Source organism: Aristolochia californica, unplaced genomic scaffold (assembly GCF_029961685.1).
Source record: "Aristolochia californica isolate CCGP_79_NKW_82.1479 unplaced genomic scaffold, dmAriCali1.0.hap1 SCAF_5, whole genome shotgun sequence".
Classification (NCBI taxonomy): Eukaryota; Viridiplantae; Streptophyta; class Magnoliopsida; order Piperales; family Aristolochiaceae; genus Aristolochia; species Aristolochia californica.
In genome coordinates, this window is record NW_027182214.1 from 45,641,309 (window position 1) to 45,663,590 (window position 22,282).

At 43.9% G+C, this 22,282-nt stretch overlaps 1 protein-coding gene across 1 annotated transcript; it reads left to right on the plus strand.

Moving 5' to 3' along the window:
* The first annotated feature begins 485 nt into the window (after positions 1 to 485).
* On the plus strand, positions 486 to 22,271 carry LOC137966015 (uncharacterized). Its single transcript, XM_068812450.1, has 7 exons — positions 486 to 877; positions 1,019 to 1,119; positions 21,191 to 21,259; positions 21,340 to 21,398; positions 21,565 to 21,625; positions 21,714 to 21,767; positions 21,865 to 22,271. Exons 1-7 carry the CDS (start codon positions 673 to 675, stop codon positions 22,138 to 22,140), a joined length of 825 nt encoding a protein of 274 aa, XP_068668551.1. The 5' UTR covers positions 486 to 672; the 3' UTR covers positions 22,141 to 22,271.
* Positions 22,272 to 22,282: the final 11 nt, after the last annotated feature.

Here is a 22,282-nt window from a genome sequence, read left to right on the forward strand (position 1 = left end):
GTTGGCTCCATACGAGTGTACATAAAACTTGGGTGCATTGCACATCGGTGGTTAACATCATTTCTAGTAAATACAATGTAGAAATTAACTACGAAATATGCCTAACTTCTCAATCGGGTTTGCATAATTTTTTGCTGTGATAAATTGTGAGAAATACATTTCCAATTTCCACCCATGAGGCTTAAACTTCAGGGTATGTTTGGAACCCCTAGAAAAGAAAAGAAAATAAAATAAAATAAAATTTTGGCCATTAAGGATTTGCTTCTCTTACAAGTAATTAATTTAGTTGTCAACTTGGGAAAAGTCGGACATGATAAATGCCACGTCTTAGTGGTCTAAAAGAGTATCAAGTATATAAGCTATACAATACCCACACAACAGCCAAAGGCCCAAAGGAGCCGGTTAATAGCCATCCTTTGTAAATTACAGAAAGATTAATTCATAAACCAGTAGAAAAATGAGGGGGTGGTCGGGGGGACAGAGAATGACGTGCACGCGCTGAGAAAGAAAAACCAAAGGGATGTCCCAGCGAGAGCACTTAGCCTTTACCTTCACTCTTTCTTCCACGTTCCGATGCTCCCGGACATAGTGAAACACCAAGCGTAAAGGCATCTGGGCCGTTGAACGTCATCTTTCGTCCACAAGTAATAGTTCCACGAGTGGCCTCGAAAAATGAGAGTAGGAAGACCGCGCGTCAAGAGAAGCGATTCAATGGAATCTACTGGTTTTCGAATGAATTTCAGCTCCTCATTCCGTCTTCTTTACCCCACAACTTTTCACTCTCTTCATCTCAGAAGGAATTCTGCACATAAATTCATTAGAAGCTCTTCCATTTCTTTGAGCTCCGGGCCTAGCCACTTCTCCCCACAAAGTTCATGTTAAGATTTTCTATAGGGCTACTTTTAAAATTTTTTAATTCCCTACGAGCTTGGCCGAAACCTGGTCAATTCGTGGATTGAGAACATTAAGGCATCCAAACTTGTTAAATGCTTACATTGTTGCCGTCTTCTTTGTGCAGTGGAAAAGGACGGTCCGAGTTCCTTGACCCGTGGCTCCGGTGAAGCTGTTTCTAAGTTCGCTTGCGATAAGCTTTTCAACATAGTCCTAGTTTCTCCTCAGGTATGCGTATCCATCCATCTTAATCTATTGCAAGTACAAATATCAGCGACATACTTAAAATGACTGTTTTCGGCGACTCTCCCTCATGGATGTCTTTTCAAGAACTTCTTAGTTTTTCTCAATATTTGGAAAAACTGAAACTTGTGTTACTTTCTAGTTGAACTTAAGTGCACGGGCTTCTATGCAAACAAAAAAGGTAAAAAAGTAGTGGTTAAGGGCAATTCAGGTATTACATTTTTGACATACTTTCGGAATGGATAACTTAACTTAGGGTTTCTCCATCTGGAAATCACTTGCTTTAAGATTTTTTTTGCTGACAATAGGAGACAGAACCTTGATTGTCATTTGTTTTGAGTGTAGAGATATCAACCAAACAAACATCCCCTTTCACTTTCAACTAATCAACTAAACAGAACCCAGTGTTTCAAGAGTAGGATATTACTCTTTAGGTCTATTCACTTTCAATGGTCTTGACTTGGTACGGTCTTTCCGTGCAGAATGACCAGTCTATTGCCTTGTTAAAAGTATATGTATGGTTAACACATCCCCTCAAACTCATCTTGTGCAGTGCATTGATGAGTTTTTTCTTGAGAAAATAATGTCAGTCGCATCCAAAGTCCTCAATGAACATGTAGGTTGGTTGTCATTTGACTGAACAAGGGCAACTTCAATTTCATTATTTTCAATTTTCTCCCAAACTGAACGATGATTCATCTCAATATATTTTTTTCCATTATACAAAATTGGATTTGTAGGTATAGCCAATCCACATCTATTATCGCAGCATATTTGAGAAGAATCACCATTGGACACTATAAAGTGAACAATAATATTGGTTGTTGTATTGGTTAATGCCCTATACTTTGTTTCAATGCTTGAACATGCAACTGTTCTTTTCTTTTTGTCAACCAAGAGATCAAATTTGGCCCCAAACATACGAAGTGTCCCCATACTGACTCTAGATTTTGAATTTTCTGCACAATCAGAATCTAAATAGCTATATTAGCATGTTAATTCATGGACCTCGTACTTGCTTTGACAAAAGTGATCCCATCCCTAACAGTACCTTTCACTTGCTTGATATAATACTTTAGTGTTTTCCAATGTTGTATATATTGACATACCTGATTGATTGCATAAGTCAAATTCTGTATTTTTGAGTGTCAAATATTGCAATGCTTAAATTTTTATGCGTGATCAACTTCAGTTGAGAGAGATGGACCGACACGAAAAAAACCCGACCCCCTTGGGGCCCCCTCGTCGTCCCCCTCCTTTCACGGCCCTCATCTCTGCCCCAAATCTCCGAGTGGGACAAGCCTTAGAAAGAGAAACGAAAACCACACAGATTAAACCAACGCAACAACAGCATCAGCCAAAGCGACACGGATCACTAGCAGAGGAATCAAGTTCGAAGCCACCAGAAGATGACCTAGGATAGCAAACTGTCATCAGCCGCCCATCGAGATGAAGAATTAGGGTAGAGGATCCTGCAACGCTTCATTTCCAAAATGGAAGCGCCTCCATTTCCTTTTGGCGAGCAAAGGACAGAAATGGAGAAGCCATCTGAATCCTCTCTTGATCTGGAGCAAAAAAATCTTTCATCTCAATCCCTATCAGAGCAGCAGAAGCATTCGGCGTCATCCTGGACAAGGTCTTGGCCGGCAGGACGGAAAGAAGCTCCTGAAGGTCTCTCTTAACCGAAGACCTGGAATTCCAAATGCACATGCAGTACCATGGAGGGAAACTTGAGTGTTCCATTATGCAGCGGTGAGGGAAAAAATCATGGTTATGTTATTTCTACCTCAAAGCCCCACCTCTGGTCTGGGATGGAAGAAATTCTCCCTCTCGCTCTCACAAGTTATTCAGAAAGCCCCCCCAGATGCCAACCTCACTGCCCCGTACCAGAAAAAGACCTACCCTCCACCTCCCACCATCTCCCTCCAGGAAAAAACTGAAACCCCCCCTCATTTCCCTCTAGAAAAAAACCGCGCCTCAACTCCTGCTCCCTACCCCACCACAGAATCCAGAGCCAAACTTCAACCTCCTGCCCTTGCCCACATCAAAATTTAACCATCACGAGAGTTACATCTCACTGATTCTCCCAGACCAAGCCCTAAGTGAAGGAACCAAGCGCTTATCGATGGCTGCAGTCTTCTCAATCCACCCTGATTATAACTTAGCTATGCAAATCGAAGACTGGATTTGGAAAAACGCCAAAACCCTCTGGCCAATGGACATCACTCACATCCAGAATAGACAATGGCTCCTTATCTTCAGATCACAAGATGATCGAGATGTTCTGCAACGTCTCAGAAATGAATCTAACTTTCCAATCCAGTGCATGGTAAATTGGGCCCCTGGCCTCACAATTACTGGCCACTGGGTGAATGCTCGTGGCATCCCCGCGGAGCTTCGATGTCGCCATACCTCGGAAAGCTAGGCGAACATCTTTGGAGAGCTTGCCTGGGCCGAGGAAAAACTAACGGATCTGCTCTAGGAAAGATTCTTCCTCAAGCCTAAATCCTCGGTAAGTGGTTCTCATCTCATTGAGCTTATCTCCGGTGACTTTTCTGCCTGAATCATCTTGGAGTTCGAGGAGATGATCGTTCTCCCCTCCATGACTCTCAACTCGCAAGTTCTTGTTATGAGTTTAACTCAGCCTAGCTCGGACCCGAAGAAGGCTGAGTCAAATTGGGACCAAGCCAACCCTGAGTTAAGGATGGAGAGAGTCAACCCAACTCAACAAAACATGGTCTCCTCGGAACCCACACAGGGTGCCTTCCCAAAAAAAAAAAAAAAAAAATTTGAAAAATCTGAACTCCAAAAAAATCTTCCCCCAAATGTCCCCTCACCACCTATCACCAAACCCAATATGATCCAGCCTTCCATCAGTCCGGACTTGTCAGATTCCCTGACTGACATGCTCTGTCTTGCCTCACGCAGAACACCTTCCTTTTGCTCGACACCTGGCTTTTCTGCCCAAATTTCAAAATCTACTCATCATGACAACTCCCTTCCCGACATCCTTTCAAGCCCTTCATACCTGGAGCCCCGTGCTCGACACCTCACCCCGGACATCTTCATGCCTCACGCCTCTCCCCTGCCTATCCCATCCTTATGTCAAAACAATCCTTTCTCCCATTCATCTCCCCCATCACACATCAGTCTCTCAGCTCCCGTCCTATCGTCGCCAGAATCCCAAACTGACACGAGCCCACTCACCTCTCCTCGCCCGCCCACTAGCCTTTCGCCGACCCATACACAAACCCCAAAAAACATCTACCCCGAAACCCCCACCTCGAAACTCTCTTTGCCCATCTCAGCACCCAACAACCCATCTCACCCAGTCCCACTTCACACGTCTCCTCTTTGACACCTATCGCCTCCTTATCCGCCCCTCCCCTAAATCCAAAACAAAAACCCTTCTGCCTGACAGATCTCAAACCTTCAAATCCCATGCTTGTTCCTCTCAATTTGGACCTTCTAAAGCCTTCTCCCCAGTCCCCCCTGAGACTGAGATCCCCGAAAAATCTTTAACAAATCATCTGTCCTTTCAACCTTGCCACCCTCTGGCTCTGATTCGCAAAATGATGATCTATCAGTTAGTTCCCTAGGATCCTCAACCCCTCCCACAAAGCTTTCAAATCTTATAATGGCACAATACCTCCCCGAACATCCCAACACCTTCTTACCACAATCCATAACCCATCATCCTTTGCCCAACACCCTTGGCTTCAATGGATCCCAATTCTAGCAAACCTCTGGTAGACACAGATGGAGAGTCCTCCAACCGAGGCTCTGTCACCCCCTTTCCCCTTACCTACTCCCGAAGAACATAAAAAAAATATGCCCTCCCGATCCTTCTCTCTCACTTACTCCATAAGAAGAAACAAAAATAAGGGGAAGAACACCACCCCAGAACAATACTACCCAACTCCGGACCCTACTTCCACACCTACCCCCCCCCCCCCCCCCCCCCCCCCCCCCCCCCCCTGGCTAGGCAACTTCCCTATCATCTCCCGCAGGGAGTGGGTCGCAAATATGCAACAACATATACTGGTCCATTCGGACGGTGTCCCTCCACATCAGCTGGAGAAAATGCTGGAGCTGACTTGGGAGTTCTCCAAGTATTGTCATGGCCTCTTCTATTATACAAAAGAAGATATTCTCAATATCATGATGGCATGATAGTTCTCTCTTGGAATGTCTGGGGAATCAGCTCGCACTCCAAGCGCGACATCATCAAAGTAGCTATTTTTTTACTGTAAACCAAATATTGTAATCCTCATGGAAACTAAGCTGCAAAGTTTTGATAATTCGGTTGCACAGAGTCTCTGGTATAGCTTGGACCCTGAATGGGCAACGGTTGACGCGGTTGGCCACTCCGGTAGCATTCTCGTCATTTGGAACCCCAATTCGGTTGAAGCCATATTCTCTAATACTGGCCTTTTTTCCCTCTCCGTATTCGGTTCTGAGATAGGACTTTGGGCACTCATTGGGCCCTTGAGGGCATATATGGCCCATCTCGGAACGGTGACTGAGTGACTTTTTGGGATGAGTTACTGTTGCAAATTCAACAATGGGATTTACCTTGGCTTCTTGCTGGGGACCACCCACCCCCCAGCCTGGGGACACCCTCCATTCTGTTTCGAAAACTCTTGGCTTATCAATGATTCTTTTGTCCCCCAACTGAAAGAATCGTGGGAAGAATTCACTCACCACCCAAACCCTGGTTGGTCATTTCCCCTGAAGCTCAAAGCTCTAAAGCTACAGATCAGGCCCTGAGCTCGAGGCCTCTCTACTGCTACTGCATCTGGGAAAAATTCTATCCGGCGCTATCTCTCTAAGCTTGATCTCCTCGAAGAGCTAAGGTCACTCTCTTCTTCTGAACTCATTCTTCAAAATCATTGAAATTTTGATCTGTCAAATTTTCTTAAGAATGAAACCACTCACTGGAAGCAACGGGCCAAATTCCGCTGGCTGACCGACAAGGATGGAAATACAAAGTTCTTTCATGCCGTTGCCTCAACTCGTCGGAGAGCTAACCGTATATCCTCTATTCTTCATGAAGACGAGGAGATTACGAATAGCGTCTCCATTGCTAATGTCCTTGTAAAATTTTTTACATATCTCTACACAGAGGAGTGTTTCGGCCGTCCTACACTTGATATAATCGAGTTCAATCGTATCTCTGCCTTAGAAGCTGCTCTTCTAGAGCGCCCTTTCTCTCCAGAGGAAATTGATGCGGCTACACTTGGTCTGCCGAAGGATCGAGCCCCTGGCCCAGACAGGTTCAACAGAGAATTTCACAAAAAATCTTGGGGAGTAATCAGAAATGACGTTCATACCTTTGTAAAAAAACATTCATCAAGTAGGCATCACAAATCCATTGGAGCCTCTTTCATTGCCCTAATCCCAAAAAAAGCCAACTCAACCCTTCCTCAAGACTTTAGACCTATCAGCCTAACCACCAGCTCATACAAAATTTTAGGCCGAATTCTTTTCAACCGTCTTAGGGCCATCCTCCCCTGTGTTATCAGCCCATGTCAAAGTGCCTTTATCCGAGGCCGCAATATCTTGGACTCAACAATGACAGCTCATGAACTACTTCACTCTTTCAAAAAATTCAATCAACCAAGAGTTGTCATCAAATTAGACTTTGAGAAAGCCTATGATCGGGTCAATTGGAAGCTGATTGACCACCTCTTCGGTGAAATGGGCTTCACTACCCACTGGAGATTCTGGATGAGAAGTTGCATTTCCAATGCTTCATATTCTGTAGTTAACGGTAAGCCATGTGGGTACTTCAAAGGTACAAGGGTATCAGGCACAAAGATCCACTCTCTCCTTTCATCTTCACCCTTATTGGGAAGCCCTTGTCTACCATGGTTCGACTGGTTAAAAGGTCAGGACGGCTCAACCCCATCTCCCCTTATCCTACACAAGACATTGCGCTCCTTCAATATGCGGATGACACAATTTTTTTCTATGAAGTCTCTTTAAACCAAATTTACAACATTAAAGCCCTGCTTAACCTATTTGAAATCTCATCCGGCCAAAAAGACAGTTGGCAAAAATCATCTATTACTGGTCTTAACATTGAACCAAATTTGCTAAGCTCTATGACAAACTATCTTGGATGCAAAATTTAGATGTCTACATGCACATATCTGGGGCTCCCCCTTACGCCTCGATTACCTTCCAAGTCTTCTTGGCACCCGGTCATTGAGAGATTGGAAGGGCGTTTGGCTTCCTGGAGAGGAAAATTCCTTTCCAAAGCTTGTAAACCGGTTCTAATTAAATCCTGCCTACATGGTATACCCAACTACTATCTATCCATGTTCTGATGTCCTGCTTCTATCAGAAACATAATCGAGTTGCTTAAAAGAAGATTCTTGTGGGGAGGTCCAAATGGAGAAAAAAAATATCACTTAGTCAAATGGGAAGAGGTCTACAAACCAAAATTCCTTGGAGGATTGGGTATTCGTGATACTACCACTACAAACTCTGATCTTCTTCTTAAATGAATCTGGAAATTCAACCTCTACCCTGACCTAATTTGGAGAGCTTTAGTAGCTGCAAAAGCTAACAAGCATTTAGGTTGGTGGACGAAGGGGGGAAGGTATTCTTGTCTCCCCTGCTTGGAAAAAAATCGTCCTACTTCTCCCTGATTTCAAGAAAGCAGTCAAATGCTAAGTTAGCAATGGAACCTCAACAAAATTTTGGTCTAATTGGTGGACCGGCCATTCCAACCTCAAAATCAGCCTTGAATCTATCTCTACCCTTGCCAGAAATACTGATGCCTTTATCTCAGTGATGTGGTCTGAAATTGGGGGGATGGAATTTAAACCTCAGAAGGCATCTTTCAGATTCTAAAGCCAGAGTGGCTTCCAATCTCCTATCAAGCCTAACCGCAGTCAAGCCTAGTAACAATCATAATACTTTGATTTGGACACCTTGTTCAAAAGGGTCTGCATACTACTTCCTTTGTAACACATGCTCAACCCAATCAAATCACCCTGCTGCCACTGCTTCGACCCTCCTTGCCCCGCCACGTGCAAAAATTTTCATCTAGACCACTTGCAAGAATAAAATCCTCACCTCTGATTCTTTAATCCGGCGGGGTACCCAAGTCCCGGACCCTATGTGCCCTTTCTATACAAATGCTCCAGAAACACCCAATCACGTTCTCCTATCATGCCATTATGCCCTCTCTATCTGGACCTCTCTTTTAAATAAAATCGGACTCCAGTGCTGCATCAAATTTGTCATCCACTATCCTCTCACTCATTGACACTACACTCCCAAAGCTAGGAAAGCTAATTCTATCGTGTTACATTGGTCATATCCTATAGGGACTATGGAAAGACAGAAATTGGAGGAAATTCAAATTCAAATCCTCCCCCACTGAAATTCTGATTGATTACATTATGGGCCAAGTATCTATCTGGCTTCTAAACAGAAAAGAATTCAGAAACTTCAGCAGCTGAAATTTTAGAGGAAATTGGCAGCTGGTTGTTGGGCTGTTTCAGCCCTTTCGCCCCCCACCCCCCCACCCGGTCATGGCTATATGGAGCCCCCCTCCATTGGGCCACTTCAAGCTTAACTTCGATGGGAGCGCTCTTAGTTGCCCTGGCCCTGCAGGATATGGAGGAGTTATCCATGATGCTAACAACGATCTCCTCTTCTCTTTTGTGGGCCCTCTTGGTAACTCCGACTCCACAACAATAGAACTTTCGGGATTGCTAAACGGAATTCAAATTTTTTCTAGTCAACTCACGGGCCCACTCTGCATTGAAGGCGACTCAAAGGTCGTCATTAATTGGTGTGCAAACTCCATCAGGCCTTCGTGGCGTCACTGGGATATGTACTCGAAAATATGTAATTTAATTTTCTTTTTGAATTATACTTGGAAGCACATTCCTCGCTCTGCCAATCATTTGGCAGACATTCAGGCTAACGTAGGCATTTCCCTCCAACGCCTTGTTGTGGAGGAAGACCCTCTATCCTAGGTTTGATTGTACTTCTCTCTTCTTTTGTAGTTTATACACACATTTTCACAAAAAAAAATAAAAATTGCTATAGAGAGAGTGAGTGGGTGGCCAAACATGGCCACCCTTTGTAACTTTGTTTTCTCAATACAAAGTTAGCATTATTCTTCCATTTCTTTGGTCTCTCCGTCGTTCTTTTGGCTTGCAACATCGAGTGTGGAGCTAAGGTGGAAGATCCGTGAGACAAGGAGGCTGACTAGTTCTTCGGAAGAGCTAAGCCGCACGGTGTAGATATTCCGCTGGGCTAGACGGACTTAGCCCGAATCTGACTGCGTGACAACGCAATGCTTATGCTAGAATTCTATATTTCTATGGGAACTTATTGTTTGCATCAGTTTGTTATACGAGTTTTTTATGCTACACTGTAGTGGTTGGAGCTGGTTAAGTTGTACCGATGTCTGCCTTTTCAAGTATATCTAATGCTTATACTCCGATTAAACCCTATTCCTATTGTCTCATTCTTGGCTAGTAGCAATTTGAAAACATTGAGCGAAGAGGGGGCAATGTGATCTCGATTCCTTAGTGTTACCTGGAATGCCTTGTCATAAAGACAAATGATGACCTGGATGAAATTAATAAGGTTGGTGATTGTATCACAACCACTTGGAAATCCAATGGTCTCCCTCCTCAAAGGAAATGACTGGCTTCTATGTTTCCATACCAAGCAAGATAAGGAGGTTGTCTGGAACGATCACATTGCCCACGAAACTGATTGAGGACCCAGGTCAATGGATACATATATGGGGATTGCCTACAGAACTATGGCAAAAGGAAATTTTTAGCATGTTGCGGCTAAGTTTGGAGGTCTGGCAGATATGAATGACAACACTTGACACGTGCATAGGCTTGGCTATGCATGAATTTGTGTCAAGCATCTGGATCAAGAGAATGCGCACCACATTGTCCTGCTTAGAGCTGGTAAGGAGGAATTTTGGATAAAATTAATATTTGAGAAGCTCAGATTTGGTCAGCTTGCAAAAGAGCAGGCAAAAAGAGGAATAAAGGAAGGAGATGAGACTGAGCCAATAAGTTAGCAGGAGTCGACCAGCCTGATGAAGTAAGCAAGGAGAACCAAAGTAGTGAGCGGGTTGACTGAGTGGGGAATTGGAGTGGAATTTAGTGGTAAATCTAGTTTAATTCAATTTTGAATTGGCCTCTGATTGGAGTAGTATTCCTGATGACCCAGCTAGCTACTCCAAAAACCCTCTTTGTTATCCATTGTGGTTGGCAGTCCTCAAACTACTTGTTGCTTTGACATCACAACTAATGGACTAGAAAACTCTTTTGAACCCAGTTTGGTTGGCCTTAAGGCCCTACTAGAAAAAACGCCTCCTAATGCCCTTTCCAGAAACCCACAACCATCAGAGATAAACTCAAATTCCCCTTTGCAAAATATTGCAAGACCTAACCACTTGGCCCACCTCCCCCTAGCTTTGAATTTTTGCCTCTAGGAGGTTCCTTACAAATCGCCCCAATTTGTAATGTTGTTAGTCCAATCCTCCCCCAAACTAGAAGAAGAGGTGGGGGGCGGCCATAGAAGGCTGCAAACAATCTTTTTAGAAAAGAGGATGCTGCTAAAAGTAGTAAATGAGGAGACAGGAAAGGCAAAGGCAAGGCAACAGAACAAGGAGGAACCTGATTGGATAAGCTTGTTGCCATCCTTCAAGGAGAAAAGCTCAGTTATTGTAGCTCTTGGGAGAGAATGATGGAATTAGCTCAAATAGTGGGAATCGTTTACAAAAGTGAGCTACAAGGCGTTCCAACAATTGAGGGAGTTGAAAAACTAGACCACAGCCAACAATGGTAATTCTATTGTAGAAAGCTAGAGGGATTGGAAGTGCTAGAAGAGAGCGGTTATCAGGTACACCCTCCTTGCTAGCGAAGCGAAGCTTATTGTTATTCAAGAAACAAAGATGCTAACTATGATGGATTCCGTTGTTAGGGATCTTTATAGTGGTCCCTTAATGCCATTGGTCATGCTGGTTGTTTGTTAATCTTGTGGGATGGTTGTGCAATTGATCTCCAAGCAATTGATATCAAAGAGTTCTTAATTAGGTTAAAGATTTTGGTAGGGACATTGAATCCAATTGCTGTTTTACTGGAGTCTGTGGTGCCACTTGATATCAATTAGGAGCCAGTTGGAATGAACTATCTGATCTCTTTCATGCATGAAACTTGCTCTGGCTTCTTGTGCAACTACTTCAATGCCATTAGATTTTGCAATGAAAAGTCATCCCCTGCTCCTAGAATCACATACGCGACGAGGGCTTCTATTACTTTATTGGTGCCCGTGAGCTCGAAGAGATCCAAACAACAAGAAAACAATTCGTTTGGAGTAATGGCCAAATGTATCCCTGTTAACAGGTTCCTTGTTACCTCTGAGAGTCTTCAACAAACCTACTTCCGGTCAGTGACCCATTCTTTTGGACATTAAATATGGCAGATGGGGAGCTGCTTCCTTCCAGTTTGAAAATAGTTGGGTGGGAGAGGACATTGGGGACCTTCTTGAGCAGTGGTGCTGGGAACTCAAAGTTGAAGGTGCGCTAGGGTGGAGACTGAACCTGAAACTTAAAGCTCTAAACACTCGCCTCAGGACCTGGCTGAAGCAAATTCATGCCACTACTTTTGCATTGCGAACTTCTATTGTCTCCCAAAATTGTCGACCTGGACTCTGCTGAAGAAAGTAGCTCCTCTGAAGAACATTTTTCTTTAAATAAAGACATGCAGTAGCAAATTATTAGTGAGAGGACTCATCGGAAACGAGGTAGATATATAGACAATTGGCTGAGAGGGATGGCAATACAAAATATTCATGCCCATCGGCCCGCTGGCGGTCTAACCAGGTTACCTCCCTTTCAATTGATGGGGAGATAACATTAGATTGGCCGAGATAACTTGGGGAGATAACATTACATTGGCCGAGATAACTTACAACTTAATTAGCTACTTTGCAGATCTCTTCAGAGACGAAATTGTTATAAAATCATAACTAGATGAGCTTCGATTCTTCAGAATTCCAGCCACTTTGGCTGATGTTGTTGTATTAACCTTCTCATATGAGGAGATTGAGGAGGTAGCCACACAGATGCTTGAATGACGAAGTGCCTAGCCCAGATGTCCTTAATGGAGAGTTTACAAATTGAGGCGCAATTTCATCAAAGGCATATTCAACAGTTTGTTAAAAGCTCATTTGTGACTGGAACCTGTAGCAACACAACAGGTGCATCCTTCATCACGTTGAAGAATCAAGTTGAAGTACCCAAAGACTTCAGGTCAATCACCCTTGTCTCTAGACCTTACAAAATTTGGTTTTTGGCCCGAAGATTGAAGAGTTGCTCTTCCCATGGTTATACACAAGGAGCAGTGTGCTTTTCTAGCTAGAAGAAGTATTATGGACTTAGCAATATTCCCATGAATCGCCTTACAACTTGATCAGGAAAAAACATTAGATCATGTCTATTCTAATATGCTGAATTTGATGCTTGAGAAGATGAGCTTCGGGAGAAGATGAAGATTTTGGATTAAAAGCCATGTCTTGTCAACGTCCTTCTCTCTTCTCCTTATAGTACATTTTGTCGCTATTTCAAAGGAACTAGGGTATTAGATAGGGTGGTCTCCTTTCCCCTCTCCTCTTCAATATTGTGATCGAATTGCTTAATAGCCTGGTGCATGCTGCAAGATGTATTATATGGTTGGAATCCATAGCCAGAATGCAAGTGCGGGTATCCCCATTGTCCAATTTGTTGACGACAATTGCTTTCTGCACTGGTAATGGTGACCAAGTTTTAAAGATGAAGATAGTGTTAAAATTGTTTGAATTGGTCATTGGGCAGAAGGTTAACTAGGCAAAATCATCTCCATTTGGTTTCAATATGGTGGAAGATGAAGGAAGATGACTGGCTTCTGTGATGGGTTGTGTATATTTTACGTTCCTTGCTACTTATTTGGGCTTCCCTTTGTTTGCTCCTAGACCAGACAAGTATTTATGGGCTTTGGTGGTTGAGAAGATAGAAGTGCAGTTATCCACATGGAAAGGAAAGTTCCTAAAAAGGCTGGAAGGCTTACCTACTTAACTCATGTGTGGCTGGCCTTCTAAATGTATTTCCTCTCTTTCCATCCATGCCCAGTTAGCATAGCAAATTAAATTAGAAGATAAAGAGAAGATTTCTCTGGCTAGGGGGAACTGATAGCTTCAAGTACCACTTGCTAAACTGGATTGAATTGTGTAAACCTCTGAGATTTGGTCTTTGGGTGGGGGTTGAGAATCTGATTGATCAGGGAAATTAACCAAGCTTGCTGCTCAAATGGCTATGAAAACTAAATACTTGTAGAGAAGCGCCGTGGAGGTACATTGTTGCCCACAATCTTGGTATCCATATTCTTGGTGGTTTGAAGGGGACTGGAGGAGAAGACTCTTTGGCATCTCTCCTCTCACCCATTGTCCAATTTGCTGACGACAATTGCTTTCTATGCTGGGAACGACAACCAAAGATGAAGATATTTCTTGGATGTGTTAAAACAAAAAAAAAAAAAAATCAAAATGAGAGAGCACGACCGAGCGCATTGGGGTGGCCCTGCCAGCAACCAGCCCGAGCTGGTCCCACTTTGGGACCATCCCCTCAAGGCCATCCCCAAGACCAATCTCTCCTCCCCCCCCTCACCTACGGTAGTTGCTTCAGGGTGAGCCAAGTGCGCTAACCCACGACCCAAAATCGGGTCTCTTCATATTTACGGAGCCTGGTGAAAGATCCCAACACTTAGTGGAGGCGTTACAATCTGAGCAACACAAATTTGATCTTGAAACTTGGGCCCTAATGATGGTATTAGCCAAGTTGATGGGCATTGTATTTTTGGGACTGCTCTGAGGGGATAATCATCCCTTTGAAAAGTCAAAGAAGAAGAACGATCAATGATTGTGCTTTCATGGAACGTTCATGGAATTGGCTCGTCGTGGTGTCGTGCATCTATACGGAGCCTCCCTTTCTCTACCAAGTCCAGTATTGCTGTGTTTCAAGAGACTAAGGCCACCTCTCTCCCCCTCAATTTCGTGCGAGATATATGGCCCCCGAAGGAACCTGGTTGGCTTACTGTTGACGCCATTGGCTCAGCGGGAGGAATCCTCCTTATCTGGAACCCCGACACTATTGAAGTCCTTGATAGCTATCGGGGTAGTTACTCACTAGGCGTCAAGCTTCGGGATAAGTGTTCAGGCAACATTTGGTGTCTTGTGGGGGTCTATGGTCCCACTTGGCACAGTGAGAGACACCTCTTTTAGGATGGCCTCCTTTTGGTTTGTCAGCGATGGCCTATCGCTCTGTTGCTCGCCGGCGATTTTAATGATTCGGTTTGGCCACGAGAAGTCTCCTTCAGCTCGGAGGATTACTATCTCCATGAGACTCTTTGCGGATTTCATTTGCTGCTAAGACTTAGATGAAATTACCTTATCTGGGAAGGCCTTCACTTGATCCAATGGTCGACAGCCCCCCATCATGTCAAAGCTTGACAGATTCCTTGCTAATGAGGATTGGCTTCGACTCTATAACAATGCAACTGGCAAAGTTCTCGGTCGTGCGGTTTTGGATCACTGGCCGATTTTGATAGTCACTCACTTCGGCAGTAGGGGACCCCCATCCTTTAGGTTTAACAATGCTTCGCTCACGGATGTCACTTTTGATTCTTCTTTCCAATCCTTTTGGAAGAAAATTGTCGTTGTCGACCCTAGAGGATGGTCCCTCCCGGTAATGCTCAAGCTTCTCAAGCCCCTCTGGCGTGCATTGTCCTTGGAACATCAATCTGCCCATTATGTAGAGAAAGCCTCTATTTTATCCCAGATGGCTGCCATTGACTCTGACAAGGAGTCCAAATGTCTGTTCCCCTTTGAAACGGCTCAGCGCTATGCTCTTCAAGGCCAGTTGCAAGCTTTTGCTCATAGCGAACTCATTCATTGGAAGCAGTGCGCCCGTTTCAAGTGTCTCTCCGAGGGGGATGCAAACACAAATTTTCCGTGCCGTTGCAACGGCCAGGTGGAGAGCCAGCCGGAAAACTTCGCTTTGTTTCAATGGCGAAGTTACCTTAGAACGGTCTGTCATTTCTAACACTTTGGCGAGTTTATTTTTTCAGGTCTCTATACCGAAAACCATCCATTTTGGCCTTTCTTCCAGAGTGTTAACCTATTAGCTATCCCTGCGGTGGCTGCTGGTCTTATTGAGCTTCCTTTCAGCGAGCGAGAAAATGAGAAAGCTGCTATGGGCCTTCCTTTGGACCGGGCTTCGGGTCTGGGTATAATGGCGAGTTTTTTGTACTTCCATTGGCAAGGATATTTCTGATATGGTCCGTGCGTTCTACTATCGTGGCATCTCGTTCAAAAGTATTGGGGCTTCTTTCATTTCCCAAAAGAGAAGGGGCAGAGCAACCTACTGATTTTCGGCCTATGAGTCTCACTACTAGCAAGTTGCTTGCTCGCCTTCTTGCCAACCGTCTCTGGGCGGTTCTTCCTATTGTCATTCACCAGAGACGACACTTTCATCAAAGGGAGAAATATTCTTGATTCCGCAATGGGTAGTCACGAACTTCCTCGTCACTTCAAGACCTTGAAGCTCCCTAGGTTTATCCTCAAGCTAGATTTTGAAAAGGCATTTGATAGGGTTAATTGGTAGTTGTTGGACACTCTTCTGGGTAAAATGGGTTTTGGAGACAAGTGGCGTTTCTGGATCCAAAGTTGCATCTCCTCTGCTAGTTATATAGTGCTTCTTAATGGAACAGTGTGTGGCTATTTCAAGGGAACTCGTGGCATCTATTAGGGGGACTCCATATCCCCATTGCTCTTTAATGTGGTGGCTGAATATCTCTCCTCCCTGATTTATTTGGCCAAAGAGATGGGTTGGCTGCTCCCTACTGCCGAGTATGAAGCTTTTGACATCCCGATTCTCCAATTAGCAGATGACACCATTTGTTTTGATGGGGGCACTATGGATCAGATCAGAAAACTGTGGGCTGCCCTTGGCCTCTTCGAGTTCGCTTTAGGGCAAAATGTTAACCGAAGGAAAACCACTATGTTTGGGTATTATATCGACGACACGGTTCTCCAAGATATGGCTGAATTTCTGGGATGCCCTCTTGATTGCACGCCAACTACCTACCTGGGCCTGCCTCTGTTTGATACTTGTCCCACGGCCGCACTTTGGTTCCCTCCCATCGAGAAGTTCGAGAAGGGGCTTGCTACTTGGCGGGTAGGCTCTTATCCACAATGGGAAGACTTACTCTATTGAAGTCGTGCTTGGCGGGCCTGCCCAATTACCTCTTATCCTTCATGCATTGTCGAACCTTAGTGTGTTCCAAGATCGATTCTATCCGTCGACGATTTCTTTGGAGAGGTTCCGATGACACCTTCAGATATCATCTTGCCTGCTGGAAGGAGGTCTGTCTCCCTCGGTTTCGGGGTGGTCTGAGCATCCGGCCTACTAAGGACATGAACTGTGCTCTCCTCCTTAAATGGATCTGGAATATCAATTCCAAACATAGCGGCTTGTGGAGAAACATGGTGAGATTCTCTCTTCAGTTCACTGATCATTGGTGTAGAGATGGAAATTTGTGTACAAGCTGCTCCCTACATTTAAGGCCGCGATGTCCTTCTATCTTGGGAATAGGATGACGCTCCTCTTCTGGACTGATGAGAGGTGTGGCCCCCCGCCCCCTCATTGAGGATTATTCTGGGCTATCTAGGATTGTTTTGGATTTGTCCTGCTCGGTGGCTGATATGTGGAATAATTAGTCTTGGAGCCTTATCTTTCATCGGGGTTTGAATGATGAGGAAGCTATTGCCTTCTGCTCGCTCTTATCCAACCTTAACAGTGTCATCATTCGGGTCCGAATTCATGATAAGTTGATTTGGAAGCCAAGTGTTAAAGGTATCTTCTCAAATTGCTTTAGCTTATTCCCACATCAGGGAAGACCCCAGCGTGTCGGAACACAAGGCCAATTTTGCTTGGAGACTCTCGGCTCCAAACAAGATAAAGTTCTTCTTATGGACTGCCATTACATAGCAAATCCTCATTGCGGATAACCTTCACAAGCAGGGTTTTACCACTCTTGATAGTTCCTGCCCACTTTCTGGTGTTTGTGAGGAGTCTGTTCAGCAGGTTCTCCTTCACTGCAGCTACTTTTGGATAGTTTGAATGGCCATCTTTTAGAAAATTGGAATCAAGTTGGGCCTTCACTAGGACCTTGTTGGCACTATCCAGATGGTTTTTGGACTCGAATGCCTAGAATCGGCAAATTGCTTCTCGCTGCTTGCCTCGCTCATATCCCGTGGTGTCTTTGGCTTGAACGAAACAACCGGCGATTCAACCTCAAATTCAGCAACATGGAAAACATTGTCTCTTGCACAGTGGTATGATTTCTAGTCGGCTACACACCAGGAAGGAGTTTACCCCTCAGGCGCGTGTCTCCCTTCGCTGGAATTGGAGTCTTTTGGCTCATATGGCGGGGAATGGGTGCCTCCTCATAGTGATTGCATCAAGTTGAATTTCGACGGTAGTGCTTTTGAGTGCCCGGGGCCGGCGGTTGTGGGGAGGAGTTTTCAGAAATCATAGAGGAGAGACTATTCTATCCTATGCGGGGCTGGTTGGTATTGCAGACTCCAACACCGTTGAAGGGACTGCCATTCTCCATGGAGTAAAATTTTTCAAGGACATCTGCATGGAAAATTACTCATTGAAGGGGACTTCAGAGTTGTTATCAGTTGGTGCTCTAACTCGGGCTCTCCCACTTGGCGTCATTGGCCCACCCTTTCTTCTATTTCCGACATTCTATCTACCATTTTATTCCTAGATCAGCCAATTCCTCGACTGATAGATTAGCTAAATTTGGAACCTCCCTACAATCTCTCATTGTATGAGACAGTTCCCCCACCTTGTAATTTTGCTCTTTGTATCTTTTTAATATAACTCAGCAAAAAAAAAGTTTCAAAGATGATGACAACGTTTACGATTAACTTCGTGATTGCACCTTCAAAATCACTGTTGTCAATGGCGATTGATCCTCCTTTATGAGAGTACCTAGCCCCACCCAAGGATTATTCCTAGAGCAACTCAGGATTTTTTTTCATAACAATAGCATCAACACCCGCTCAAAGGAAGTCAAGTTCGGGAACTCTCTGTTTGTCCTGTCAGTTTTCCAATACAAGAGGACTGATTGCAAAATAGTCCACCTTCGTGGAGTGATTCTTGGATGCATCTACTTCCCTTAGACAACAACAAACGGCTTTGACTGGCACAACCTTACCACCACCGCTAAATCTCTCATAACAGTTGAAACCCCCACTGGATCAATCATTGGCACTGACAAATGGCTTATCTGCCTTGAATCGGCACAAGATCAATCCCGTCTACTTGACTCTTGCAACTAGAATTCCTTTATCCCTTGTCACCAATGCTACAAATGGGAAGCTTCCCCATCAACTGCAACTGGTGGTCTTTGAATCCGCATCTTCAACTTATCGCCTGAGCTTTGGAATGAAGATGTCATAACAGCCATTGACAACAAGCTCAGCTGAACTCTCAAAATGGATGAAGCCACTCGAGAACACCATTAGCTCGACTTTGCATGCATTCTCATTGATCCCCAACACAGTATAGTGGAGGACACTCGGTTCAACCTTGTTGTTGATGATCGCCTCTTTTTTTTTTTTTTTTTTTGAGAGAGAGAGAGTGAATGTTTTATTAAGAGAAGATTGCAAGGCCCGCTAGAGGAGCCCTCCTTTAATAACAAGAGATCCTTGCTTGGCAGGTGAGTCAGCTAGAGAATTAGCTGATTGAGGTATATGAATCCATGATCACCTCTTTTACGGTTTGCATTCTTTGGGAGCGTCTAGCTAGGAGTAGGAGGAGCATGACGAAGAAGAAACAATCTCCCCCTGAGTCGACTCAGTGCCAACCCAGACCACACACACCTTTAGCCCACCTCACCCACCACCTTGAGCCATCCGCCATTGCTTCAAATTCGAAATTCAAATTTCACTCCAGTCAAACTGCCAAAGTTGGACTCACTGCTATCGTTGGCAGACAGGAAGCTGTTTGTTTGACATCTCTCTGTTCGAGGTCAGCCCTGCCTGCACTCCCCACCTCATGCAGTCAACATTGATCACGAGATTACTGACCAAACTCAAGTTACTGCCATCCACAATCATCTAACTAAAGCAATCACAAGACCAAGTAATGCTGACCCTACCTTCATGATCCAACCTACCACAAACAAAGCCTCTTGCAATAATCCCCAAAATTATCCTTGTGAACCTCAGTTCATTCCTTAAGACAAACTTCTGAAGTGGGAGAAAACAACAGTCCCAAACTCCACAGTCCAACAACCGTACTTCTCCTACTGCCTTCTCTACTTTTTCCACTCACCTACACCAGAAAGAAAACCACCTCGAATACTCCAGAAACTCTATTCTCTATTGCCAACCATACCCCTTCCGCCCTTGTTGGTCAAATTGTGGACTCGGGACCCTCCAAAAGCGATGAATCCTCGTCCCAACCTGACCCTAAACCAGCAAACAGCCTTGCTCAGAAAGCCAAATTCAGGAACCTCTCTCAAAAGCCAGCTAAATGAGGACTTGTAGAAACAGAAGCTGACCATTTTGAAGTTCAGCAACCAGACAAGCACCAGCTCAATGACTAGCATCCACAGGAGTAAAGGATACATGTTCAACCTTAAAAATCCCTCAAAGGGTGGATGCTCATTATTTGACTCCATGCAAAGCCAAAAAAAGCGAGTATTATGAAGAAACGTGGAGCAAAATGGTGGACCTGGCTGGCAGATTGCAATAGAGAATGCATTCTGGCATTGCAGCACAAGGAGTTGAAAAGAACAAGAAAGTTAAAAGATGATTATTGTCTTTTGGAATATTCAAGGAATGGGAAGACTAAAGAAGAGGGCTTCTGTCCATGCCCTCCCCATCTTATCGTTTGATTTAAGTAAATGAAAAGATTGCTCTTTGTAACTTTTTCAAGTGTTAGTCATTTTATTGCTGCTAATCTTAAAACCATGTTGAGTGGGAATAATTCCTTTATAAGAGTTAAGAAGTGTTATTGGATTATAATATTGAACAGTATGCCTCCTTTGAGGCTAGTCATTTTGGGATGAAACTGAGCTCAATCTTAATAGTGATATCAAAGCAAGATGCCTGTCTGGGTCTGGGCTCAGTTTGTGTACTGCATTTTAAGTTTGTGTTCCATTGTGATTTTGTGCCTATGTTTCAAGCCAGTTATTTGTAAATCTGGATGTAAATGGGCATGTTGAATGGGAATAGTCCCACATTGATAAGTGTTTTTTTTTTTGCTACAATGCGGCCAAATCTGCCAGTCATACTCTACTCCTGTGTCAGTTCTCATGGAATGTGTGGACCTTTGTCCTATGCAAGCTGGGGTTGCAATTCTGTATATCTGTTGATCTGATCTGTTTTAGCAAGTCGATCATTGGCTATCCCCTTCTTGGTCTTGGTAAAATGATGATCTCCGCCTGAGCCAGTTTCGTGCCATGGGGGGCTTTGGAATGAACGTAATAGAAGGCAGTTCGATGCTAAAAGTGAATCTGAGGCAAGAGTAGCAGAAAGAGTGACGGGACAAATTTCCTACTTAACTTCTGACTAAGAAGCCTTTTTTTCTCTTTCAAGGGCACCTCCATTCGTGATAGTTGGAGTAATCTGGCAAGGATGAACATTGGGACCAAGGTTCAAATAATGAAAGAGTGGACTCCCCCAGAGGTTGGTTACCTAAAATTGAATTTTGATGGCTCTTCTCTTGGCAATCTGGGGATCACTGGCTTTGGGGTGTGATTTCGGAGTAATAAACTTCTTAGTCATTTCGGGTTGGAACCAAACTCAATTCTAATGAACCACATTTTGTGTATTTTATTTTTTATTTTTTATTTACTTTGGTCATTTTCTCTTTGGATCTGTTATTTGGATTTCAGGCAACCTCCATCTATGTGCCCTGCCCTGAGCTTTCTGTTGTTCTTGGCAGATTCCTGGAAATACTGGCTCAATAGCCAGAACTTGTGCTGCTTCGGCTGTTGGTTTGCATCTTGTTGAGGTTCGCTTAGTTGTATTATGCTTTTTAGTATGTTTATGATCCTGCTGGCTAACTCTGCTGTCGTTGACATTCCTTCCTAGCCGATGGGGTTTAAGATTGATGATACAAAACTGAAGCGTGCTGGGCTGGATTACTGGCCGTATCCTTCTCAATTATTTCTTTTTAGTGTACATAGCCCATGATTAGTTTCTGTTACTCACAACTTTTCACATTGATATTTATTTATTTAGGTTTTACTTTGTGGTGAATGATCAACCATTTGATTATATAGTCACAATTTCGTATTTCGTTAGCACCCAAATTAGATATGTTGTTGTAAAGGTACATGGCTCATGGGACGAGTTCATGGACTACTTCAAGCACAAGGTACTCTAGGTAAATAATAAGGCACACCTTGAATTGCTCGTGCTTGTTGTCTCCTTTTAATTTTAGCTCTTTGTTTATTTTGTTTCAGGAGGGGAAAAACCGGTTACTTGCATTTACTAAGAGAGGAACCAACATTCATTCAGTTAGTTCTTCTCCTCTAGTCATTTCCGCCTGGATGATACATTTCAAGTCACTAGTCTGTAGGGCAAAAATCTGAAAAATTCTTGCTGTGGTTGTAGGATTTTTCATATAAGCAAGGGGATTGGCTCATTTTTGGTGCAGAGACAACTGGACTGCCACCTGAAGCTTTACTTGACTGCGAGAATGAACCATTCGGTGGTGGAACAATTCGCATTCCTATGGTTGAAACATATGTTCGATGCCTAAATCTCTCCGTAAGTGTTGGTATTGCTTTATATGAAGCTGCCCGCCAGTTAAATTATGCGCAGCTTCGTTTTGCTCCTCCTTGTATAGATAACCAGAACTCACTCGTAAGAGAAGATGCATTTATGTAATTAATATGGCCTTCTTTCATTCTGCTCTTTTTAAACCAAAAACGAGATGCTCAGACCCCTCTGTAGCCACCTAAACAATACATGCGAACTGTGCAGTGAAGTAAGTTTCAGACTTGCGTGGGATGAACTCATTCATGGGTTT

Bases quoted from the DNA above. Each gene is read 5' to 3' on its own strand.
- LOC137966015 (XM_068812450.1), top strand. From the start codon at position 673: ATGAGAGTAGGAAGACCGCGCGTCAAGAGAAGCGATTCAATGGAATCT. The intron at 21,260-21,339 runs GTTCGCTTAGTT...ATTCCTTCCTAG, and splicing joins TTGGTTTGCATCTTGTTGAG to CCGATGGGGTTTAAGATTGA. The intron at 21,768-21,864 runs GTTAGTTCTTCT...CTGTGGTTGTAG, and splicing joins GAGGAACCAACATTCATTCA to GATTTTTCATATAAGCAAGG.